Source organism: Furipterus horrens, unplaced genomic scaffold, assembly GCF_987537825.1.
Source record: "Furipterus horrens unplaced genomic scaffold, mFurHor1.1.pri manual_scaffold_1, whole genome shotgun sequence".
In the NCBI taxonomy this organism is placed as follows: domain Eukaryota; kingdom Metazoa; phylum Chordata; class Mammalia; order Chiroptera; family Furipteridae; genus Furipterus; species Furipterus horrens.
Genome location: NW_028327171.1, coordinates 120106934 through 120134292, shown reverse-complemented (window position 1 = coordinate 120134292; position 27359 = coordinate 120106934). Strand labels below are relative to the sequence as shown.

The 27359-nt window shown below is 40.1% G+C and overlaps 1 protein-coding gene across 20 annotated transcripts in view; it reads right to left on the bottom strand.

Moving 5' to 3' along the window:
- CLASP1 (cytoplasmic linker associated protein 1) overlaps nucleotides 1-27359 on the bottom strand; it is a 336932-nt gene that overhangs the window by 14476 nt on the left and 295097 nt on the right. For all 20 annotated transcript variants that reach the window (XM_090279150.1, XM_090279145.1, XM_090279172.1 and 17 more), the window contains 4 exons: nucleotides 18967-19117; nucleotides 13465-13711; nucleotides 10802-10992; nucleotides 8990-9118 (listed from right to left, as the gene is read on the bottom strand). In XM_090279150.1, the coding sequence (XP_090135276.1) occupies nucleotides 8990-9118; nucleotides 10802-10992; nucleotides 13465-13711; nucleotides 18967-19117 (718 nt within the window). The remainder of the gene's footprint in view (nucleotides 1-8989; nucleotides 9119-10801; nucleotides 10993-13464; nucleotides 13712-18966; nucleotides 19118-27359) is intronic.

The following is a 27359-nucleotide window of genomic DNA, read 5'->3' as shown; positions in this document are numbered from 1 at the left end:
ATATAGGAATTCTTCCTTTTCAAAGTTAGTGAAATAATAGTGTCTAGCTAGTAAAAGTATAATTTCCTTATCTAACTTTCTAAAAAAAATGAGACCATTACTCAGAATACTGATGAATGTCTGCTTAAAGATAAGGTTTCTTTTAGAGCATAGAACTTGTCAAAATTTGAATTGTATGTTTTTAGTTCACAAAATTTGATTTGGCCTTGTATGGACACATCAGAATAATTGGCTCAATAAAAAAATTAAAATAAAAAGTAAGTAAAATAGCACATGCTCAGAAACAATGATCAGAATCAAAGAACTCTCCCCAGTAGCTATACCCAGTTCAGCCCTACAACCCTTTGGGAGTGAAGGAAAAGGCTGGCGCCACCCGCTGGGGTAAACTGGAAAGACCTTATAAAAACCAGGACTGACACCAAGTTTCAGCACCCACCACTGAATCAGGGAGTCATTTAGCTACACTCAGTACCACTGGGAGGAAGAGAAGGAAGAAAAGCTCCAGGTTCAGAGTCTGGAGATCTCGGGAAAATTTCTTCTACTTTCTACACCTCAGTTCCTTCATCAGTAAAATGAGCAGGAGAATCTAAATCAAGAATTTTTACATTATTTTCTATTATAAACCTTATCTTCTACCCATACTTGATTAATAGTCTCCCATGAAAAAATGGAAACACACAAAATTTTAGGAGGCAGGCTCTGAATGAACTGTTCCCGAACAACACAGCCATCGCATCCTTGTCTGGAAAAGCAGACTTGACGACACTAGCTGTCTCAAATGTGCGAAGGCTCGTAGGCGGGAGACTTACCATGTCTTACCCTCGACAAGGGGCTGAATTAGGACCCACAGGGAAAACATACTGAGGAGTCAGAAGGGGCTGGAAGCTCAGGAGGTGTCTGTGCCCCCCAGCCCTGGAGGCTTCTCTTTCACATCTCTTAATACCCACCTCTAAGAACTCATAATGTTTTCCAGCCTAAAGATGACAGTCACTCCAGTGTAGACAGCAATAGAAGCAGCCAAAGCAGTAGTCCAAAGATAAAAGCTGTGTTTTTTATTGGAGTTTTAAAGTTAATTCAATCAAACTTAAGTCTTCTTAGATATATTTAGAGAAACGCAGTTCTATCTGCTTTGTGTAAAATTCAAAGAACAATTCTAGTCAGAATCAGTCTACTTCTATGGAAGAGGATTAAAAAAGACAGTATCCTTCGTTTTCAACGTCAGCTACCTTTCTCACTTAACCTGGAACGTCAGGGCGGGCCTTGCAGGGCATAATGTATCCCTGCTCCCCCAAGTCACCAGTGCATATAAACATTCTGGAGATCCAAAGAGCTTCTGTCATTTGTCCACAATCACACAGCAAGTGAACTGACAAAAGAAGGTATGAACCCAGGTCTTCAAATGCCAGACTCAAAAGATTCTGACATTAAAATAACAGCCCTCTTGACTATTTTCTGCATATGAGTTGTTTAAATCAGATGCTCTTTCTGAAGCTATAGGAGATAAAGGGCAAGAGTCACATCTGATTCAAAGGAGGGTCAGCTCACCAGAGAGGAGGAACCATTTCCCCTTGCCCTGAAAAACAGTAGGAGCAACAGCCTGGCCATCCAGAACTCAGCACTGTGCTTGGCACTTCACAACCCTGTGAAGTGGGAAATGGCATCTCCACTTGACATACAAGAAGATGGTGGCAAGTTTTAATCAACCCAGGCATATCCTCTAAGTCCCTGTTCTCTCCCCAACCATGCTGCCTTAACTCACTATTACAAGTCTCCCCCTAACTACTTCTTCTCAGTCACTCTCAAGTTCTAACACCTCAAGCATTCTTCCTTGACGATTCCAGCCCACTCCAAACTCCTAGTGCATTTCACTCAAAGCCACATGTTAATTTTTACTTTAAATTCAACTAAACCATAAAGTCCTTGAAGACTACAGCATTTCTCCCAACCCCATCCCTCTGCCTCCAATAATAAAACATTCAGCAGAGTTTGTGCTGAGTGTCAAACTATTGGCTCAGCAACTCTGAACCTTTATATGACTATGTAGGTTTCTGGTTTTGCCTCGTTGTTAAAAAGTAATAACTTACAAAGAGAATGGGCTTCTGGCCACATTTTAAGATTGGACCCATGCAAAACCAGAGATTTATAATCTATGAAGGTTTAAGTGTGTTACTCAATAGCAACCTCTATTCTCTTGAGGCTGGATGAGACACGGATAATCATCTAGTCCCCTCCCTGGGCTCACAGATAAGAAAAACCAAGGTGCAGGCACATGAAGTAATTTCTCCAGGCTTACACGTGCATTGTTCTCCGGAACCAACTGACACCACGGCTGCTGTCCTGAGACACTCCCAGGGTCATTTCAGAGTGCAGGGGCCTGGTGAAGACATGGCTGCACAGCGATTTCAACTGGTATTTGAAGGAGAACATCAGCTCACTACAATGCCTTCTGACGTACTACTTCTTTTCTCTGGCCATGAAATTTGCCAAAAGGACTGTATAAGACATACCACCCTAGCCAGAGGAAGGAGAAACCAGGAAACTGATCCCCCAAAAGTTCTCTTTTATTTTAAAAATAGTTGTGGTCTGGCTTTGCTTTTTTAATTCTTTAAAGTCATAAAGCATAAAATTAACTAGAAATTACTAAAAAATAACCCCCCTGGAAATTTAAAAGTGGTTATTTTATATTTACCTAAGACTCAAACTGCACCAAACAGGCCATACTACCGGAGGCTGGACTCTGATGCTTCACATGCCAAGACTTTAGTATAGTGACATAAAATGATGATGACATTTCCCCTTTTAATAGGCGAGTGTAGTCAGAATATTTACTAATGTGGCCAAGTTCAGAAAACCAGTGATCAAAAAGTCTCAATTATAGATTATCTTTAAGAAAGAGTCGGTAATTTTTTAAGTTTTTATGCAAGACACAATGATTGGGACCAACAACTATTCTTACACTAAATATAGATAAAATAATTAATAATTAGCATATCAACTGTTTACCAAGAAAGGAGTCTTCTGAAACAGATAAGGATGTCTGAAAACAGTTTATGCAGCAATATTTGTACAGCACATTTTTAAAAGCATATTTCCATATCACTTTAATCCTCACAACTGTCATGCTTATATAGAGTTGTTTAGAGGTGATGAAAACAAACAACATAGCTGGAGAGAAGCAGAAGCTGCACTGAAAACAAAGTTTTCTATCTCAAGATTCATCTCCCACACTGACTCTAGAATATCATTCATAGTATGAGTTCTGTTATTAAATCTTCTCTTAATCAATTAAAGTCAGATTCTGGATCAGTCCTAACAAATAGATTATAAATTCTAAGATGAGAAGAGTTAAGATTAATGGAGTTTTCCTGAAAAACAGAAAATGGGCTTAAGATTTTAAAAGGTCACTATCAAAGCTTTAGCCCTTTTAAAGATGTTTGCTAAAAACTAAAACTACTGTAAACCATAGTAACTTCATTAAGGAAGCACTGAAATGCTATAGCATATTTTATTTACTAAAATGATAAAAGCAAGGAGCTGGAGAATGAAAGAGATTTACTCATTCAAACAGGAAATATGAAAATATGTCACATAACTCAAATAACTATGTATGGTGTCAGATGGGTACTACACTTACCAGGGTGATCACATCATAAGTTATATGAATATCTAATCACTGTGTTGTACACCTGAAATTGATATAATATCATATGTCAAATGTAATGGAAAATTTAAAAAACTTAAGTAAAACAAACAAACAAAAAACACACCAACTTTTAAAATAAAAACTCTAATTAGTATCCAAATCCTCTATCTTGCTTACTGTAGAATGTATATGTTGGTTAAGACAGATGATGCCTGACTTCTGGCCAAAATGGAGGCCTAGACACACACGCTAGGTCTCCCTCCATAACGAAGAAGGAATACAACTACTGCAAAACTAGAGATAACCAGAAGTTCCAGAAAATCTAGCTGTGTGGAAGTCCAGCAAACAAAGAAATCAGGAAGAAATACTCATCCAGACAGGTAGGAGGGGTGGAGCCAGGTCAGAGAGGACACAGTGTGGAGGCAAGCAGCACCAGGCTGGCGGAAAGCGCAGTCACATGGTTTAAAAAGTTGGGAGAAACACCTGGGGAGCACTCCTAGCTCCTGACCAGTCCACGCAGCTCACGGTCCCAGTGCCAGGGAAAACCAAGCCTCATTGCTTCTGACTGTGCAAACCAGTGGGGACTGGGGCAGAGGAAGAAACTGCTGGTCTCTCAAAAGAATCTGCTTGTTTAAAGGGCCCCCACAGTCCTAGAACATCCGCAGACCCACACACTCTGGGAACAATGGCCAGGGCAACAGCTAGAGAGGTGCCAGTCCCATGCAAAAGTGGGAGAAAGTGCCTGGAAAAGGGGTGAGTGCTGAGCAAGCGTCATTGTTCTCTCTCAGACTGCGCCTGTGCCCCCCCCACCCCCACATACAGCGCCACAACTTGGTGAAACAGGTCGCCCTGTACTGACGAATACCTAAGGCTCCACCCCTTACAACGTAACAGGTGCAAAAGCTCTACCTAAGACACAGAGGCAAACAAACACAGGAGCCTGTCAAGATGAGGAGACAAAGAAGTATGACCCAAAAGGGGGAGCGGATCAAGGTTCCAGTGCGAGAACTAAGTGACAAGGAGATAGCCAACCTAACAGACGAGGAGATAGTCAACCTAACAGACGCAGAATTCAAAACACTGGTGATAAAGATGCTCACAGGCTTGACAGATATGCTTGAGTATGGCAAACACATAAGTTCAGAAGTGAAGGCTATGCTATGTGAAACAAAGGAAAATCCACACAAAACCAATGGTGAAGGGAAGGAAACCGGGGTTCATATCTATGATTCGGAACATAAGGAAGAAAATAACAGTCAGCCAGTACAGAATGAGGAAACAAGAATTGAAAAAAATGAGGAGAGGATTAGACATGCCAGTATCTAAATCATAGGGGTGCCAGGCAAGAAATTGAAAGCTTATGTGAAAGAATAATGAAGGAAAACCTCCAAAATTTGGTGAAAGAAACAGACATACAAGTCCAGGAAGCACAGAGAGTCCCAAACAAACTAGTCCCAAAGAGGACCACACCAAGACACATCATAATTAAAATGCCAAAGGTTCAAGCTAAAGAGAGAATCTTAAAAGCAGCAAGAGAAAAGCAGAGTTACCTACGAAGGGGTGTCTATAAGACTATCAGCTGGTTTCTGAAAAGAAACTTTTCAGGCAAGAAGGGACTAGCAAGAAGTATTCAATGTGATGAAAAGCAAGGAGCTACAACCGAGATTACTCGATCCAGCAAAGCTATCATTTAGAATGAAAGGGCAGATGAAGTGCTTCCCAGACAAGGTAAAGCTTAAAGAGTTCATTATCACCAAGCCATTATTATATGAAATGTTAGAGAGACTTATTTAAGAAAAAGAAGATCAAAACTATGAACACTAAAATGACAACAAACCCACAACTATCAACAACTGAATCTAAAAAAATAAAAACCAAATCCAACTAAGCAAACCAGAATAGGAACAGAATCAGAGGTTCAGGGATCATTTGGAGGGTTATCAGCTGGGAGGGGGAAGGGGAGAAATGGGGAAATGGTGGAGGAATTAAGAAGCATAATTGGTTGGTACAAAATAGACAGGGAACGTTAAAAATAATATAGGAAAGGGTGAAGCCAAAGAACTTATACGCACGACCCATGGACATGAACTAAGTGGGGTGGGATGGCTGGGGGAAAAGGGGTATTGGGCAGAGGGGAGCAAAGGGGAAAATAAAATGGGACTACTGTAACAACATAATCAATAAAATATACTTTTAAAAAAGATGGATGATGCCTGAGATAGATTTAGTGCCTGGTACATTTTCGATATTTAAAAAGAAATGTTTTGCATGCACTGCTCTTTTTAAAAGCTCCTGAGAAAACAGACCATAGCTTATAAGATGATAAAACATGTCATCTTATCATCATCGTCCACAAGGACTTTTATGATAAATTTCAATTTATAGAACTTGCATTTCAAAAAGTTGTCCTTCATTGCTACAGCCCCAGAATGACAGTGTGCAACCAGGTGTGGCCACCACCACAGCAGGCAGGGGAGGACATCAGGTGCCACGGCCTTTGAGAGCAGCCCTGTGGCAGCCTCCCAGCTCTCATGCTCTTCATCTCCTGCTGAAACCTGGTTTTGTCTGTGAATACAAAAGCAACTAGCTTCTTGTGAGAGGGAAGTCCCAGGATGAACACACTTTGGAAGTACTAACTAGACAGGAAAAGAGACTCTGCCTCTATATGACTAATATAATAATTGGATCTAGAAACATTTTGGATCCTTTTCAATAAATGTTCAAATGTTTGAAGGTAATGATGAGAAAGTATGACTACAGAAATATTGTGTGCAATATTACATGCCAACATGATTGGCCACAACACAAACTATTTTGCCCTAAGAAACAAGAACAAGGAACAGAGAGATTGGTTAAAATAAGAGAAAGACTAAAATAATTTTAAAGGAAAAGAGAAACAAAAACAATTATTATACCTAAAACCTACATATCCATGCACCCAAGTTAGGAGCTTCTGGCAAAGTGACAGAGTCAAGTTTCATAAGGGAAACATCAAGGGCAACCGAGTCAAGGTGAGTCTGAAAGTATGCAGAGCAGGGCGGCCTGCCAATACAGGTGCACCTTTCAGAACATAGTGTTTCCTCCACCTACTTTATCAGGTCATCAGCGACAGCAGTGTGGAGACCCTTGGGTTACAGGAATTACATGGCAACTGAATACTCCTAAATTGACTTTAAGCAGCAGATACTTTCTGCTTTTATCCCTTAGGCAATTTAAAGGACTTCTCAACTAAAAACGTTCCCTCCTAAATTTCTCATTTTGTGGGGGAAAAAAATAATAAGAATCCTCAAAAAAACAACAAACAACAGTAAACAGCACATGTATTATTTAACTGTTAACTTGTACTTCTTAGGGTCCACTGTCAAAGTTTCAAAGTTTAAGATCAGGATGCCCATTTAAAGACAGACATCTTTTAAGGGGGCCCAATGAGTGTCACACACTGCAAATGGCTTAGTTTCACCTTATGTAAAAGAATGTCAACTTTTTTTTTTCTTTTTCATGTATTCTCATTAAGGAGAAACTACTGAGGTTTAAAAAAAAAAGAAAAGAAAAAGAGAGGAAACACAAGTCAGTTGCCTTGTAAAAGACACAAGACCTGGTTTGTATCTTGGTTCTGTCAGTAGTCACCAGGTATCACCCCACAAATTATGGTACCCTCTTTTCCTCACCCAGGAGTCACTTTGTTGACTATATTAGTTCATCTGGTCCTCATATTTTTTAAATGACTTCTTATAAGTGAAGAGTATTTTGTTCAAACATGAATGATTATCACCATCACACAACCAAGCCAGATTTCAAAAGCATAAGTTATTGATTTGAAAACGCATCTATCACTTATGTACCTGTGTTACACTAGAACTATTAGGTAGGGAGATGCCTAGACAGAGCATGAGGACCCTGCCCCCAACACCTGCTGGGTCTGCAATCATAGTGGGACTTTGAGGAGGCCAAACAGGTCACTGTTCAATAGTCATATAACTGCTGAGCAGAGAAAAACCACGATTTAGGGTCTATTTCTTTTTGTAGATATAAGAATTGCTCCAATCACGACTCCCATAATGCATGAGTATACTCATGAAATAGTCACATGTGAGCCAAGAGACTGATCTGAGCAAGTGACTATGTCTCTCACTTTGGGGTCAAAGATCGTTTATAATATTAAGTTTTCTAAGGTTCTAAATAGCACATGATTTCACTTATGTGCAGAATCTAATGAACAAATGGAACTAACAAACAAAATAAAGACAGGCTCATAGATGGAGAGCAAGCTGATAGCTCTGGGTTGGGGGGGATAAGGGATGGAGGGATCCAGCAAAAAGGAAAAAGGACTCAGGGACATGGACAACAGTGTGGTGATTGTAGTGGGGAAAGGGGTGTGTGAGGGGGATAAACAGTAATGGGACAAAATACAATAAAAAACCCCAAATTTATGGTTCTGTTTTCCCCACCGGCTTTTATTGGAAAGGTGCTACTGAAATCAGTTTTACTCAGGACGGCTGTACCCGCCTCCCCACTCTCTGCAGGCTTCTAGATAATCACAGGCCCAGTGGGCCACAGGGGCTGGGACAACTCAGTAAGCGACTGGGTGGGGACTCACTGAGTGCCCCACGTCTGCGTTATGTGCGCCGGGCACGGAGACACACCCTCCTGCTCTCCGGCAGGCCCTGCGGGTGCCAGGGGCCACAGGCACAGTCTGTGGGCTTTGAAATGCTCAGGGTCTGGTGGGAAAGGCGTGTCATAGGCAAAGAGGAGCACACGGGAAGGGAAGGAGGGCAGGGAGACTAACACAATGTAGTGCCTACTGCCATAAAGCACGGGGTCAGAAACTGTCCCTGGCTGTCTCAGTTATTTCTCACAAGAAACTTGGTGATAATACCCATCTGTACCTTACACATAAGGAAAGTGAGGCTCGGAAGGCGAGGTAAGTTCTCCGAGGTTCTAGAGGAAGGAAGCGTCAGTTCTAGGACTTGTCTGGGACTTGCTCTAGGATGTTGTTATCTTCAAAGCCAATCTGTCTCCCACATGGCACTGCTAGATGCTAAATGCCAAAAGGAAATGGAAGACCCCTCCTTTTGACGAAAGCAATGGGAACCACTTAATGGGAAACCCCGCAGGAACAGGCCATGCCCACTGTACACAGGGCAACGGAACTGGAAACCTATCAAGTGGTGCGCTGACTCTTGCACTGCACTGCCGCTCAGCCACCATGGCAGCAATGTCACTGGGTCAGCTCAAAGGAAGGGACTCCTTTTTTGACGCCGTACAGTGATTGATATCCTCTTTCCCCACACAACTAACCGTGCCAAAGCCTTGTTTCAGCATTCCTGGGCCTCAGGCCTGGCTTACCTCCTTGTGGGAGTCCTTGTGGGCTTCCAGAGTCTTCATGATCGTCAGCTCGGCATAGTTTTTAAATCTTGCTGGCTGGTTTCTCAGAATTTCCCGTAGAACTCTCAGTGCTAGTGCTCGAATGGAATGCTGGAATACAAGAGGAAAGGAAGACATCAGCACACAGTACACAGTACTTCCCTTCTCCAGGGAGAACCAAGCACCCAGTTCTGGGGTTCAGGGGCATCCTGCAGACACCTCCACACAGATTATACTGCACACCTGACAGAGGCTCTCTAGACAGCCAGCTCTATGAGGGCAGGCCCTGTGCCGGTGGTGACATTCCCAGGACCCTGCACCTAAAAGGGTCCTGAAGAAGGCTTCTTAAATGAGCCAAATGAGGATAATATATCTCTGGGGGATTTCCAGATTGCCTGAGGCTTAGATATGCAAATTACCTTTTGTAAAATGTACAAAAGGACAGGTAAAAAGCTTCTGAACATTGCAACAACATGACCTGTAAGACTGTAAACTCTCTAAGGACAGCTGGAGACCTGTCATTGTTCCAGGTCTTCTGTGTGATGAGATCATGGGGGAGGGGAACTTGTATAGGCCTTGAGTTGCTTGAGGTCCTTGAGGCCAGAGTCATGCATCTGGAAGAAAGCCATTCCAAACAGACTCCTAATCTCAATAAGAGAGAATGGAGTTTACACTAAACACAGCCAAAGAGCACATCCTGATTCTCTGTCAATCATTCATACAATTCACACACCAAGACACCATCTACTGCCCTCTACATGACATCACTTTCTCTCCTGACAACAAAGCCCAACCAAGGAGAAGTGCTTCAGAAGCCAATACTTTGTTTTAAGAGAAGTTAATAGAGATCTTTTGTCACCATTCTTCTAGCTTTACTCAGCCCTACACCAAACCACTAATCCTGAGCATCAGAAGCAATTCAAGTCACCATGACATTTTATCAGCCTCCTGCTCACCTGTCCTCCACGCAAGTCACCACCACTGTGACCTGAGCATGACCTTTACCGTGGGCTGTGTCAGAATTCTGCTGGGTCCTGCCAGTAGAGCTCGTCACAACGTTTACACTATTTTTGTTTCTGCTGGCTGACACGAAGCCCCGTGCAGAGGGGTGGAGTTCACTTCAGCAATCCCTACATTTATTCCTGTCTTGTGTAGGAACCAGCTGCCCCGGGCAAGAGGCAGGGCTTTGACTGGATTCTGCCCTCCTTTAAATGTTACACAGCAAATGCCTAGTTTGTCACATTCAAATGTCACAGTGTGAAGAGAGCCTTTTATTGTAAAAATAATAATAGAAAATAATAGGCAACGATAACAATCCATGTTGCTTAACCATTCAGGGTTACTGGAATTTCTGACACAGGTAGTGGTGAACCAAGATAAAATGTGATAGAATGCAACATTTTGTAGGGTCTTTCAAAAAGGAACTTCTCTGTTTCTCAATTAAACACGAAATATAAATAAAACTCACAAGGAAAAAAGCTCATTGTAAAAACGACATTTTATGCTAACAAAGTTTTAAGAAATTTTGTGTCAAAGTGGCCTGATGCTGGAATAAGTTTCCCTGAACTACTACAAAGCCAATTACCAAAAAAATACTTGGCACATGAGCTAGGTTGGGGCCTGTCTCTGATAAAAACACTCCCTTACTAACTGGTGCTCAGAAAGTATTTCAAACATGTTTTGATGTCAACAGTAAGCATGACACAGGAAGTATAGCCGAAGCCGAACGCCACAAGAACAGGACTGAATTCACCCATGGAAAGGGGACAGGTAAGGACAAAAAGAGCTCCTCACATCTTTGTCTCCGAGTGTCTCCAACAGTAAGAGCAGAATGGTTTTGAAGTGCTCCTCCCAGACGCCCAGGCTATCTTCCCGGGTGATCTTGAGCAGCTCCAGCAGGGCCCCTTTCCGTTCCTCCACTCGCTCGTTGTGGTTGGACAGCTCTTTCAGAAGGTCGGCCACCAGGTCAGAATGGTCAATGGGCACTGTGAGACACACAGGACAGAAGTCACTGCCCAAGGAAACACCCAGCTCCAGATGCCTCCTCAGTGACATCCGCCCCACAGTCCTCCCCCTCCAGTCTCTCCCCATCACACCCTTCATCCTGATCTGTGGCCCAGGCCTCACTCTTCACACCCTCAGCACATCATCTCACCAAACTAACTGTGAAAATAGAGGTGAGAGAATGAGGTCAAGCACCAATGTTCGATGTCACTACCCTGCCTTACCATCTTTTCCCCTTCTGTTACAGAGCGGAGAAACTGCTATTTCATTCATCGATTTCAGACAAAGAGAAGAAACCCTCCAAAAGCCACTCCTTGACTGTCTCCTTTATTCAAACTCTATTTCCACTGCAACAGTCCTAAGTTAGGCCTATCATTGAAACAGTATCAGACTAGTATCAAATGCACTGAAGCACACAGATTCTCCTCAAGGCACTCCTTATAATTATATCTGATTAAGAGTCATCCCCTTTCTGGAAATGTACAGACTTTCAGAACTAGCGCAGGAAACAAATACAATCAAGGTAGTCAGTAAAACTTGCCAAGACCTCTTTGCATAACTACTTGCAAGAACTTGAACCATGGTTTACATGGCAGGAGAGCCATCCTTTCTCTCTGCATGTTCTTTTAAGAGACCTCTACTCTGAATTCACTTCAAATAGGAAGGATGAAGAAACAAATCACACAAATCATCAGGAACTACTTAAGTTGTATTTGCATATTTCTTCAGATTCTAAAATTGAGAAAGAAATGCGTAAGAAAATTGGAAATGTTAAAGAACTCTATTATCTCCCCCCTGCTAGCCCACATTTTTCTTTAAGCCTTTTACTATACAGTTGCTGAATAAATAACAACCAACATCCTAAGCTCTATTCCATCTTCAATAAGACCAACAAATGGATAAGTTAAATGATGCACCAATTCTATGATCAATGAAAGGAAATAATTCAGTACTCTAGAAAGTGCAAGTCATAATAAATTCTATACCACTGCCTCCTGCCCAGCAAACAAGATGCTTGGGTATATACTGAGCTGCTTCCCACGAGCAATTAGCAATTAACAGCCAGAGGATTATGCTTTCAAATGAGTGACACAATTCCTGCTTTTACACAACTGTAGGACTTCTCTCCCATCTTAGCATTTCATCACTGCTGGATCCACCGACGGAGTGCAGTTTTCTGTCTCCTGTGCCCCACTGAACCCAGCATGTGCCTCCAGCGTGGCCCTCCCCTCTGCTGAGTGTGACCGTGCTGAGTCTGTTTCCCCAACAGGCCTTGAGCAATCTGAGGTCAGGGACTGTTTCATTTACCTTCCTGCTCTTGGCAAGCCATATGCCTCATGATACTCAGTAGGCACTCAGTTAATGTCATATGTTTAGAGTTCTAATTTAATTTTTCATTCAACATTAAAAAAAAATAAAGGCTTGGAAACAGAACAGTCATTAAAAAAATGACTACTAATTTGGGTTGGCTTTAGCTCAAGCAGTTACTTTGTCATGAAAGGCAGCTAAAATGACTATTAAGTTGAAATAAACCAAAATGTGTGAACATGACAATGAGGTGGAAAAAAAAACAAAGAAAAACAAACTAAAACAAAACACCCACCAACAAATAATTAAGTGCTAAATAAAAATACCATCATACCAAAATATCCTTACTCACTTGTTACTCAATAATGGTCACTAGTCAGGAAAAAGACAGACTAGTTCTACTCCATACTGAGTATGTTATATTTGGGGCAAGTAACTTAACCTTCCCGAATCTCAACTTCTTAATCTGTAAAATGGAAACAATTGCCACTATCTCAGATAACATATGTAACACGAGTGCAGCAGCAAGCCCATGGCAATGCAAATGCTCAGTGTCCGTTTGATCCCTTATCTCCCAACTATAGGACAGAAGTCAACATAAAGCCATTCCAAGAAAACCTGGTGGATATGCTGGTGTTAGAGAAGAGGGAAGTGTTTCAGTGGTTCTTCAGATCTTACTTTAAAAGCTCAGGACTATACATCAGAGGCCGTTACAAATGCTGAGCAGAGTGCTGGGACTACGTGAGCCTTTGCTCCCCACCACACTAACTCTTACTCCCCTGTCCTTCTCATCTCCACTCAGGCCCTGGTTCTTAGTGAAGCCTTCCCTGATGGGTACAGGTAGCCTTCCTTCATTGCACAGTTGTCCAAGCTGCAATTTGAGGTCATCTGTATGACTGCTTATTTCCTAACTGCTTCTGAGATTAGACTCTAAGCTTCTAGAGGGCAGGGGCTGTGCATACTTTTGTTCACTGTTGTGCCTTTCATGCCTGGAGTTCAATGTGTAGCTGCTGAACAAAGGACTAGCCAGAACAGGTCCAACATTTCCATTTCCATTTGACCAGTATGCCCAGAGTTGGTCTGACAAAAGGGGGGAAGCCCATGGAAGGAACTTCTGGATGGGGGACAAAGAAAGAAAGACAAACCATCTCGAAGTTGCTCCATATCATCGTCAAACACGGCCTCCTTCAGGGCTGTCTTATCATAGGTGTTGATGGTGTCAGAGTAGGGATACAAATTGTAGTCTCGCACCCGGGGCCCTGGGAAGGCACGCGGAGGCTGGGTGTTGAGGAGGGACGTCTTGTTGTCCAGGGCAGTTCTGCCCCCTTCCACCATGTCACTGCCTCCCCGGCCCTCAGTAGCAGGGGAGGCAACTCCGCCATCCCGGGATACCTGGGGCACAAAAGACTTTCAGTTCCTTTTCAGGACTTTTAAGAAATCCATCTTTAAATTTTCAGAAGTATCAGGCCACTAACAAAAGAACAGTCATTAGAATTTCAATTTGTAAATACCTAATTCGTAAACTGCCTTAAAGGGACCTAAACATGCTTACATTTTCATCTATTCTTTTATTAATTTACATGTAAAATCTGTTTTAGTTTGTATTTTGGATTAACTTTAACATTTTAAGAGATTAAAAACATGAAATTCTGGAAGTCCCTTGAGAACCAAGACTGTACAAAACAAACTCCCAGTTCTTCCAAACCCTCCTGTGCCAACACTGTAGCCTATCACTTTCTTTACAAACAGTAAGTGTTTCCTCACTGGAGCCCTGACACAACACCAACATTCTCCCAATTACTGTCACGAGATCTAAAGCAGTTCAACTGTCCAAGAATTCCTTGTACATATTCTACCACATGGTGAGCCAAACAATGGCTAATAATCTCTAACAATGGAGGACTCAGTATACCCCAGGCAGGTCATTCTTCCTTTGGATGTTTCTGACGCTCAGAGTTGGTCTTTATGTTTGGTCAAAGAACAGGTCTTTATTATTATTTTTGGAAAAAAAAAAAAACAATTTATTTTTTTCTAATGTATTCTGAATCTTGTCTTCAACAGATTAAACCCCTGGTCTTTTGTCCCTTGTGCCCTGTTTCTGACTGTCTTCACTCTCAAGGGTCCTTTCTTCTGAGCCACAATGGCCTGTCTGGCACCCTTTGTGGGGTGGCACTGTAACAAGATCAAGTATGGGCTGAGTGCTGGGACCAGCAAAACTGTCATTCTTCTCATCCTAGGCTTGAGTGAAAAACACGTAAAGCCACTTTCAGGCAGCCAGACTGTATTGGTGCTTATGCATGTTCTTTATAAATTATGGTATAATATACATATATCATTTTAATCCCTTAATTACTAAGTGCACAATTCAGTGACGTTAATCCATGCATAGTGTTGCATAACCATTACCACTACGTTAGATCTGAAACAATAATTTTTCATCTTCCCTAACTAAAACGCTATATCCATTACATAGTAACACCCTGTCCCTCCCAGCCTTGATAACATCTATTCTATTGTACTTTCTGTTTCTATGAATACAACTACTCTAGCTACCTCACATAAGCAGAAGCATATAGTATTTGTCTTCTGTGTCTGGCTTATTTCACTTAAGATAATATTTTCATGTTCTATTCGTGTCGTAACGTGTGTCAGTATACCATTCCTTTTTATGGCCGAATAATATTCCATTGAATGTATATATCACATTTTTCCCAATCTATTTATCTGTTGATGGATACTGGGTTGCTCTACTTTCTGGTTATTATGAATAATACTTCTATGAACACTGATAAGGAGATATGTGTTCAAGTCCCTTCTTTCAATTTTTTTTGGATATATACCTAGTGAAATTGCTGAAACGCATTTGGCTACACCCCCTCCAAAGACGATGCTAATATAGTTATTAAGAGGCAAATATATATATATGAGTACAATAAATGCACAGATATGAACAAAATGACTTAATGGGTTTTCTCTCAGGGAAGATAATTCATGAATGATGTTAGTATTTTTCTCTTTGTAATGTTCTTCTAAAAATAAGAGGTATTATTACAATGGAAAAAGATCATTTATAAAGGACGAATGTTAAAGATTAAAGACATTTAAGAAATAAAGCCAAACTCCTAATTGTAATCACTTTTAACAAAAAAAAAAAAGTTACTTTTTGAACTTTATTATCCTCACCCTTGTCTACATGCATATTTTATAGCATGGCAACCACAGTGCCCATACTATCATGTACTTTACTTTCCTTATAGCATAAGCATACCCCACATAAGTAAAGTTTTTATAACCATAATGTTTAATCACATCACTATTTCTACTTGTGTTTTTAAAGATTTATTTACTTTTAGAAAGAGGGGAAGTGAGGGAGAAAGAGAAGGAGAGAAACATCAATGTGTGAAAAATACATCAATTGGTTGCCTCTCGCACACCTCCAACTGGGAACCTGGCCCTCAGCCCAGGCATGTGCCCTGACTGGGAATCGAACCAGTGACCTCTCAGTTCGCAGGCTGGCACTCAGTACACTGAGCCACACCAGTCAGGGCTCTATTTGTGTTTTAATAAGATTTATCTAACTATTTCTCTTCCACTGATTTTTAAATGTTTTTTGTTTTGGTCATTATGGGTAATGCTAAAATAAACTTTGTGTGAATATCTTCTTTCCTTTTGCTGAGTTTGTTATCAGTTAGATTATTAGATAAAAGATATGAAACTTAAAATCACATCTGCTAAACACAATTTTACTAAACTCCAAAGCGACTGTATCAATTTGCCATGCCACCAATATTACACCAGTTCCTCATATCCTTTCTAGCATTAAGTTTTATAATTTCTACTTGAAACAAAGCAGAACAATTTAGAAGTAAAATGGAACCTCAAATACAGGTTCTGTGGTACTTGTGTAATTAGTCCTAAGGATGGACTCTCTCCTACATTTCATGTTTTCATCTCTGCTTCTGTGAACCATCTTCCCACCCTTATGAACTTTTGTCTCATTAGACTGGGTCTACTTGTCAGGCTTAAGAAGAGGTAGACTAGCTCCTGAGTATACCTCAGCTTCTTAGTTAAAAATTTGGTAATTAGTTGCCAAGAGGTTAAGTTTTAAGCACCCCCATCTCTTCAATTTTCACTCCCCCTCTTCTTATGCTTCCATCACATCCTCTAATGAGAATAGCCCCGCCTCCAAAACACTGAGTCTGAAATTCAAGCTCATTTTCTTTCTAGCCCTGCAGCTCTCACATTCGAATCCTTCCATGCTGTCCCTCCCCTTGATAATCCTGAGACTTCCTGCCCAGACTCTCTTTACTTTCTCACTAACATGCTTCACTCCTTTCAACTTTCATCATAGTATTTTTATGCTTTAAAAAATGTTCCAAAACAGGGCACTGAGGACATGACTACGGTATATCCATATGAATTATCATCCAGCCATAAAAATTCACATAGAAGAGCACTGACAGGGGAAAGGACTCATATCTTATGCTAAACAAGATGCACACACTATGATGCCACTTTCATTTTACAAAACACTCTGCATACACCCTGAAATGTATTAATGTGTAAACACACTTAAGGAACAGAAAAATATACAGTAAAATGTAATGTTCATTATCTTAAGAGATGGTGATTTCTCTTCTTTTTGCATTTTCAAAATATTGTATGTTGGCTATATTATTACATTTATAATTGGGGAAAGTAATACCTTAGGCATCCACCTCCTTCTAGGACCTCCACTGTTCCTGGCAGACCTCTGTTCACTAATCAGAGCCCTTCCTCTCCTCCTTCCCCTCCCCGCCAGTTACTTTGGAGGTCTTTTCCACTTTCCTCACTGCAACCAAGTTCCAGGCCTCTTTCCACTGCCCAGAGAAAGTGGGAGACCCTCCATCCTTCTGCCCCTAAACAAAACCTGCTCACCCTCCTTCCTGGTCAAGGCCCATTCTTCCACCAGTGCCCAAATATTAGCCCTCCCATGTCCCCAAGAACCCATGTCCACCAATCATCCACTGCCCTTCCTTCCATAGTCAACATTTTTCTCTCAACTGATACCATCAGCACTCAAACAGGTCAGGTCTCTCTCATGGGAAATGCCCCTAAATATCCCTTATCTCTCCCCAGCTTGTTACTTGAGTCACTCTTCAACCCACTGTAATCTGTTTTCCACCTTCAACTCTGCTCTGAACTATGCTCACAAAATCCAATGGACTCTTGAAGGAAACTAAATTTGTAAATTGTGGACTATAACTATGTGTAAAATTTATTTAAGAGGAACATGAAAGCCTAAATGGTGTGCCCATTCTCAAAGAAAAGGTCTTGGCTTTATATCAAAACACTGACTGAATATGTGTTTTATGTTTAGGTTAACACAGAATTTTAATGTAAATAGTAATAAAAAAGAAAAAAAGAAATCCAGTGGAGCCCTTTCACTCTATATCTGACCTGATGTGATCACAGCTTGGAGCCTTTGGCTAGAATCTTCTTCCTGAAAGTTTCCCTTAACTTCTATGACATCACATTCTCCTGTTTCCCTATTCTCTCTTTTCCCCAACTTTTTTTCTTCTGTATTTTTCTTAGTGTTGATGCTCCTTCTGATTTTGCCTTTACCTGGTTGATTTCACTCACTTTTCTTTAGTAATCTTTAAGCAACTAGTCAATCAGTGACTCTCAAGTCTCTACTCTAGCCTAAATTCAGAAGGATATATCCAAAGGCCTAATAGATATGTTTGCTTGGATATCCCTCAGATCTTCCACGTCACATATATTAAAAAAGGAATTCATTACGCTCCAAAGGGGTTAACATACATTTTTCCCCCTCCTGTATTTTCTCATAGCATTGCACCAGCACCTACTCAAAAGCCCTAGTTAGACTTGTAACTCTTCTATTTCTGCTTTTTCCTACTTAACCCAACTTTCTTGGAATAATTCTCCATCTGAGTGACAGCAATCTTTCTAAAATTTATGTATGACCATGACACCTGGTTAAAAATCCTTCAAAGATGCTCCAGTGTACCCAAGGAAAGTCAAGATATTTAATGGAAATCCCCCTGGTGTGACCCCTTCCTAAGCCAACCTCTACAGCCTCTTCTCCGAACCTCCCCCAAAACACAACATGCTCACTCTCTACTTCAGTAACCCTCAGAGGGAAATCATACAATGCCCACTCCCATCTCTCCACCTTTTCACACTCTCTTGACTACAACTCTGCCACTTGACCTTCGTGCTTAAGCTCAGAGAATGAAATCATCTCTTTTGCAGATCCTTCCTGGGTGCTAAGACTGGCCCTGGCGGGCCTTGATGCTGACCCCCAGCCGCCCACAGCATCACAATGTCCTGCTTATTTGCCTGCCTCTGCATGGGACTATAGCCTCCAGACAGCCACAGTGGTATCTGATTCAGGCTTACTCCTTTTATCACAGCGTAGAAATAAAGATATGTCCGGCATAAACAACAAGCAAACTGAGAAAAAAGGCATTTAACATTCTTTACAAAGATAGCAAGGGAAACTCAAAATTGCCTTGGGCCTCTAAAAATACTTTTGACTACAGGCTAAAAATAATGATAAAGCTCAGTAATGACAGTGGTCAGTGTTCAGAAGAATCAGTATTATCAGTTAATATACAGTTCTCTATTAGTCTAGGGATACTTACAATATCACAATCCTTCTTGCCATCTCGTTTAATTGGCTCATTCAGATCCTCTTGGCTTCGAAAACTAAACTTTTCAATGGCTTCTGTTACTCCACGCAATGAGCTATAGATTTCTTCAGAGTTCAAATTCTCTGTATCATAGTCCAGCATACTAAAGATCAAAATAATTTCTTAAATTGAGGTATATGTATACAATTGAAATATGTTCGTAAATTCCTTCCAATAATTTACACAGTATTCTAGTTTTGTTTCTTTAGGTAATTTGGAACGAAAAGGAGACATTTGTTGTTAGAGCACCACCACTGGACAATTAATTATACATCTTCCTTGTCAAATCTGCACATTACATCAGCACTCAATTAGAACCAGAGGAAACAATAACCACAAGAATGCAAGAACTCAAGAGTGACAACTGATGACTGAATGCATGAGGTAATTAATGAAAGTAGAAAAATAACTTTCATATCCTGAAGACAGAAAAAAGTAGTTTTGTTGTTACTGGTCTCAAATGTACAAACTTAAAGAGGAATGGGCACTTCAATATAAAGCTAGTATTACAAATAAATTTTAGAAGAGCAAAACAAATGACTTCTGGGTTATGCTCACCAGTACCAGAAACTTGTAAATAAAATACTGTGTTAAAACTAAAAAACTAACCCTATAACTTGAAGTCAGATCCACCTTACCAATGGGCTCCTGAGAGTCTTAACTCTCATGTCATCTAACCCAGTAGCTTGCTGAGAACATCAAACTCTTGTACTTGTTTATATTTGGAGTTTAAAAGCAGATCTTATAAAGATGAGTCAGATTCCTAGATGGATGTCTAAAAGCACTTCAAAAAGCCAGAAATATTTGTCCCTTAATGAAAAGTGATGTCAACTGCTGTACCTTTAAAACATTTAGAATAGCTAAACATGAAAAAAAGCAAAAAACCTAAAAAGTCTTTTTGGTGTAATGCAGTATGTCAACAAATGACATTTAGATGCCTGAGAAGTACACTGAAATAGAAGCTCCTGAGAATCAAATAAATAAATAAATAAATAAATAAATAAATAAATAAATAAAAATAAAAACAACTACCCCTAAGGATATTTTTTAAAAGCATGAATACTCACGTATAAACAAAGCAAAACGTGAAGCAACAATCAAATGGCAAGTCAAAACTATAAACTTAGCTTAGATGTCAATTGTTTTTCAAAACTATTCAAAAAGGGATCAGGTAAGTTGGTCTAATCTAACTTGTAGAAAGCCTTGAGCTATACCGAAGATTGCTAGGGACACTCCAAGAACCCTGGGCTGTAATTAAGAAAGCATTCAACATTATTAAGGAGTGCAATCTTTCTGTTCTTCTCAAGAGAAGTAACAAAAATTAAGTACACACTCGCAGAGCCTTCCCTAAGGACAACACAACCAATCCCGTACATTCTCATAGGAGGTAAGTTTTCCATCACTTAAAAACAAAGAACATTCACTAAGCCCCCTCTCCTGTCTTGTTTTTTACAAAGATTTGGGCAGATAAGGAAGATAAGATTTGGGCAGTTCTCACTTAGAGTAGTCAGGCTGGCTTGAGGTTGCAGTGACCCAAGTGTTTTCTAAGGCTAGTTAGGTTCTGCTAGAGCACAAGATCTGAACTCACTCTTAGAGATCAAAGCTATTTGCCTAAAATTGTCCTAGATAAAACTCACCTTTTTTTTTTCTGATGAAAGAAAATACACACCTCAATTGTACTTGGACAGTTTACAAAAATACATGCCAACTCAAAGACTGGTTCTGGTGTTAAATAAAAAGGGATATGAACTTGAACATGTTTATAGATAAAATTCCATGTATATACTAACAGAAGGTGAACTAAAAATCCTGAACAAAATTCAAGATTTCAACCCCTTCTAAGTTTATAAGGTTATCTGTCTATGAGGCAATGTTCCTTTAACGTGAAAGAAGCTCCCTGCCAACCTCTCCCTTCTAGAAAACCACACTACCAGCTTAGGAACAAAAACATTTATACATCTGGCCAGTACACTTTTTTAATAAATAAAGACTGAGTATGACTCAAACAAAAAATATGTATACAAGATGTAAAAAGATGTCTTAAAATACTTTGAATCAAACAACCAAAAACAATAACATAGCCCATGCAAAAGAAAGGAAGGAAGGAAGGCAGGCAGGCTGGTACAAGAGAAAGTCTAGCAAAACGTTCAGCTTTTTAAGGGATGTCACAATATTATTTTCCCTATGTCGCTTCAGATGTTAGCTTTCACATAATTCATCTATTTTTCTTAATCTTAACTTTCTTAAAACATTTCATTTTAGTTCATATAACTTTAGCATTATAGTAGCATCTTTTTAAAGTAAGAAAATAAAGGCATCTGCCAGTTAATGTTCCTCCTTCTTACTTTAAATTCATAAACCAACTCAGACTTCCCATTTAGGAATATATGTGCATAACCAAGGTCAGTCTGTGGTGACACTTCTTTTTAGACTCACCAGCTTGAGGTCTTGAGGTATCTCCTTGGTAATGAAGCTAAAACTGTGAGCTCCAGGTGAGCGAGATCATTGTTTTCCTCTAACAGGAAATAGTCCTACTTTCTAATCGCTATTTTATGCTTTGGCTTGATATGCCTTTTTTCAAATCAACATCCATGGGCTCTCATATCGTACAGGAGAAGAAAATCCCCATGAATACAATCATCTGGGAATTGTGGACACTGTGGTCCCAACAAGCCATTCAGTGAGAGAGCAGCAAGAGAAATGCAGCAGCTTTACTTAGAAGAGACCCAGTCTATCACCTGCCCCCACACTGAACTCAGAGACAACTGCAGAACATAATCCACTAGGTTACAGGCCAGGCCCTGGTCACCTGTAAGCACTGTGATTAGACTCCAGAAAGGTTTCCTTAGGCTTGTTTAGCTTAGGAAGCAGTGCTTCAGCAGTCGGGCCTCACCCAATACAAGCAGAGTAAAGCTCTGGACTGCCCTGTGGTAAAGCATTCGTATCATGGATGGGGAGGCATGAGGTCAGGGCAAGAAAAAACTGGACACAAGAAGTTTGCCCTCTCAGATTTTCCTCTTTGTTATTTTGTAGGAAAAAGATATTAGGGTATGGAAAAAGGAAATTGTTCCTTGTTATGAAATCAATAGGGTTTTGGCATACAGCAAAAAGAAAGACATAGATTTCCTTTTAGTTTTATGTAACCAATAGGTTTTCTAATGTAAAAGTCTCTAGTCACCTCTCTCTTCCATCAAAGATACAGGTTTTTATTAAGCATCAGCTATATTCTTGTGCACATATGTGAAAGACGATTCTGAGAACAGGGTATTCTCTGGAAGGCAGTCTTGATGGCGGGCTGGGAAGAGTGGCTGGGGGTGACGCTTAGTGCCACGAGTCAGTATACTGGGAGACAGTCAGTAAACTGGTCTTATACCTTGAGGCCTTGTTAATTTTTAAAAAAAGTGTACCAACATACTTTATGAACATTGATCATAGCAGTGACATTGCACTGCCAGTGTGTCTTTGCCCTAAACTTGTGTTACAAACAGGCATTACAGTATTCTCTGTACACTTTAGAAGTTACTTCTAGGCTTAAGTTTCAAAAGAAAGATGTTGTTAAAACATTTAGCTGACCTGTTCACTACGTACAGCTTCGCTATATTGAGGATACAAAAATAGGAATGTAAATCAGTACAAAAGCTATCTCTGAAGCATTGAGAAGTAATACTTTATTTTTATCCTTGTCTTATTACAGAGGGTACAAACTCATCTGACAAAGCACAAAACAGCTGAACTGCCTCTGCTCTGCTCGTATAATTATAGCCTTCTAGGGAAGGTATTCTCTGGTCTTTGAACCTTTATAAAAAGCACTAACAGACCTTCAATGTGGACCCAACTCTGGACCAGATTTGTCCTCTGAAGGAAGTCCTACCCCTTCTTCTAGACTCATTAAATGTTGTTACATCAAACCAGGGGCTGGTGAGGATATTGTCAGCTCTCCTGCCTTGAGGCAGGGAACCTTTACTAAGATATAACTGAGTGCCCTTCTTGGGGCTTTCTTTCTGGATCTGTGTCCTGAGAAAATCACCAGGTGACAATACATTGTGAAAGTTATCGGTCCACATAATCACTAGCAGGACTGAAAGCTACAGGTGCACTTTCGGAAGAGCAGGTCTCACTTACTTCTTAGTGGGAATGCCTAATACACCTAAGAAGAAGGTAAAGGAAACTGTGCCCACTGTTGCCTGCCTTGATTTCATGGCACTGCCTGAGCACTGCACTGGGCAGAAAGGTTTGCAGTAGTATATGCTGATGAATTTTGTCAGCTGATGAAATGGTCCTCAACTTGTGACATGGTAGGAACTGTACTTGTGAGGTTTGACAAAGATCACACACCTGCTCACACTTCTCACCAAGGCTCTCCTCCTGCCAGTCTAAGCCAAAGCAAGGACCACACTGCAGGCAGCTGAGAGGCTTTTCAAAAGAACTGAGACGACTTTGGAAATGCAATAATATTGTGACACCTCAGACAAGTTTAACAGGTAGCTTGTTACCTGGGAGAGTAAGAGCGCCTGAGAGTCTTGTGGGAGGGAGCGGTGGGAATGGAGTTAGGCTGAGAAAAGGGAGGTGGGTGCTTCGATTGCCCATCGGCACTCCAACCCCATAATCGACTGTAGTGATCAGAAGAGGAAAATCAGAACATGAACCAAAAAAAGGCAAAGGGAAGGGAGAAGGAAGAGGAGAGGAAGATGCTCTATTCCAAATGTCTTAAGAGTCTCTTTCCTTGACAAAGTTCTATCAAAATTCATTGGAGTACAATTAATACTTCACCATATAAAGAAAAAGAACATATTTTCTTCTATCAATACAACTTGGTCCTGGATAAGACTTTTATTCCTTTCCCTCTCAATCATGCATTTACATTTTTGTATCACATGAGATTCTGAATGCAAGTGTGAAACATGTGTGTATCCACACTTACACTTGGGGGCATTATAGCCACTTATAAAAAAATATGAATGTCCATTGTGAGATAATGCAATCAATTATTTTAGGGAGAACCAAAGAAGAAATTATGGGCCTTCATTCAAATGGGACCAAAGAGACTATAGCAGGAAGAATCACAGAACGTGTCATTCTGACCAGAGGCTGGGATCCAATCAGATGGAGTCCTGAGGCTGCCACAAGCAATTTTTTTCTGAAAGAATAACATCATTGCTAGAAGGCTAAGGCAGCAACCCTCAGCTAGCCACTTCAGAGAGAGGGGAACCAAAAATCTAATTCCTGTGCTCAAATAACTAATATGACAATTAAAATTAATCTGCAAACACAAGTATTCCTCTTCACTTCACAAATGTCACTAAGTGATCTGGGCTTGCAAGAGGCCCTGACAGAGAGTTCTAACAACTTTTGCAACTCAAAAGAACCAGGGACATTAGGAAAGGGCTGAGCCAGACTGGCTGGAAATATTACATGAGGTCAAGGGGTGGAGCCTGGTATCAGCGACAGTGCTCCTACATGTCAGCACTGCCGGCTGCTGGCATTCATCATGGTTCTAAGAGCAGTAGGTATACTGCTAATCTCTACCTGAAGACAGTTATGGCCCCATTTGGTAAGAAAAATAAAGTGTGGAGCTGAGAGCTCACTGTGGCATAAAAGGGCCTACAGACTGTCTCTAAGTCACACACTGGGCTGGAGGTGGTGCTACAAGGGGTATTTGGACAGCCATCTCAGGCTGGGGCTCCGCTGGCAGGTAGAGAATAAGGCTGAGCACCACTGCTACTTCCCTGTGGGAGAATTCCTACTTTGAGTCTATGGATAGTCTTGATTCTCTGGTGGGATAAATGTAAAATCTACCATAAATTACCTTTTATTGCTAGGGGGTAACAGAGCTTATCTAGTTAGTGCCATTCTGCTCTACAATATGCCAAGGACCAAAGTGAGGACTGCCATACTTTTTTCTTCTCTTCAATGAAATGGATTTTATGTGATTTCTAAAGTCCTCTGCAACTCTGTTTTTCATTTAACATAAATCACACTCAGTAAAATGAGCTAAAATACAAATATATGTTTAATGATGGAAAACTGCAGGTCATAAATCTCCTCTCCAAATGCCCAGCAGTATTTGTTTACGTGCTGGGAATAAGCAGTGATCCTTCCCTCATACAGAAACAACAACTGATGGAATGTTTCACAGAAGTTTAACCTGTTGGCTATGGCTTATATGAAAGTATTGGGGTGATAAAAATGACTTTCTCAGTATTGCTTAAAAAAAAAAAAAACCCACCAAATTAGATTTTTTTTCATCATTTTAGAATATTTCCTTAATACCACCATGATACAAGTACAGAATTTTTGGACAAAAGATAATACCAGTTTCATTCTGACATTCAAAATTAGATTAAAAACAAATGATAATAACTTCTCCCCTTAAGTATGAAAAAGTTAATATCATATGGTTGACTCAAAAGAACGGCAGGTTACAGAAAATAAACATTTCAAGATCACTGCTCAGGAAAATAGCTGAGATTATATTCGGTAGAACATGTTTACTACCACCTTACAAATTGGCACCTAATCCATTCTCCTATTTAGTTCAAGAGTTTCTTTTCTTCATAATTTTCCTGGTAGAAAGTATGCAGCCTATTTGAATACTTCCAGTGATATGATGCTATGAGGCAGTTTTCCCTACTTCTGGACAGTTTAAGTTGTGAGAAAAATCATTTCTCCTCATGAGAACAAAGCTGGTTATGGCCATCTAGCTAGTTATCTTTTTTCTTTTTTAAAAAAGAAGTTAACTAAATAACTAAGTAATTCCCCAAAAAAGCATTTTTTGACAAAAAATTTATTTAGGCTACACTTGGAAGTTTTCATATTGAAAATTAATCTCTTCATTTCTTCTACTGACCTATAACCCTAACAGTAAAAAGAAAAGTCAGGCCAATTAAGAATAAATGATGATCTGGAAAAATAAATTTAAATTTTTTAATAATGTGAGGATCTCAGAGATTAATACTTAGACAATTGTTGGTTCTGATAAATTATGCTAGCAGCTCCCAATAATCTTTTAATTAGAACATTAGCACATCTAATAAAATACTGAATTTGAGTTTTACCTTTTGCTTATTACCTAAAGAATGTGCCACCCTAATAATTATATAATTAAAAGATAAGAAGAATGACCTGTGTATTATGGAAGGACAGATTTCCCCTTAATGTTGCAAAGTATCAATTCTTGGCAAACTGACAATTTACAGAGAATACAAGTTTTCCACAAAATTCTCCCCCAAAGAAAGAGAACTGTATGACTATACTGTCAACACTGAACCCTGGTCATTTAAGACAAACCATATACTTTAGATACAGATATAGATGTTAACCTTAAAAAAAAAATTTTTGTTGGTTGAGCCTCAGTCACACCAGAGGAAAGTCAGACATATATGAAAATATATTTTCATGTATTTCTGGTCTCAGTAGTTTAATTAGAATAGCCTGCTGAATCATGACAATAGACCAAATTTGAAGAAATAACATCATACTTTAATCTACTTAAATATAGTACTGGGGGTCCTTAGGGTGATTAAACTGTAGGACAGATACTATAAGCATACAAAATACTTTGTTTCACCAAGAGAAAAATACCACTTTGATATATCCCAAAATATTTATATAGTAACCTAAGGAACCGAAGAGAAATTCATGGGTAAGGACAGAGGAGTATGGGAGACTCTTAATCACTTAAAAATCAAAATTTAAAGGCACTTCTGTTTTGATTATCTTCCTATTAAAGAGGCAACTCTTAGCGGGAAAGTGGTATATTTGCAGTATTTTCTTATAATGTTAAGATTTTGATGTCGGCAACCCTTCGGACATAGCACCCTGATTCTTGTTAGTGATCCCAGAGACCTGGACGTTTCGTAGACAACAAAACACGCATGACCCTTTCAGGTCCAGACACTGGCTCTTACCTAAAAAGTCTGGCCTAGAAAACCACTAACCTGAGTGGAGGCCATAGTGACTCCAACGTAAGCCAGGAGGTCACTAATGCCACCATGCAGAGACTGCTGAAGGCTTTGGCTAGACGGAGAAGGTTAACTAAAGACCCTGAGACAAAGCATTTTCTCTTCTCCAGTCACTGCCTCAGACTCTGTAAGGTTAACATTCACATGAGTCTGAAAATGGTGATCCAAGTTTAGTTCTCAGGTTCTTACTCCCTTCTGCCGAGCAGTATTCTGCTTCAAACATGAGCCCATAATGAAAGCAATTATGTTTAGAATGGCCACTGGGTTGAAAGCTACCCCAGACTATGTGCAGATGGCCTCTAAAGAATTTATTTAGATGACTAAATACCTTCTTCAAGAGCTCCTATCACTTACAGAATAGGTGATAAGATTTTAAATGATTTC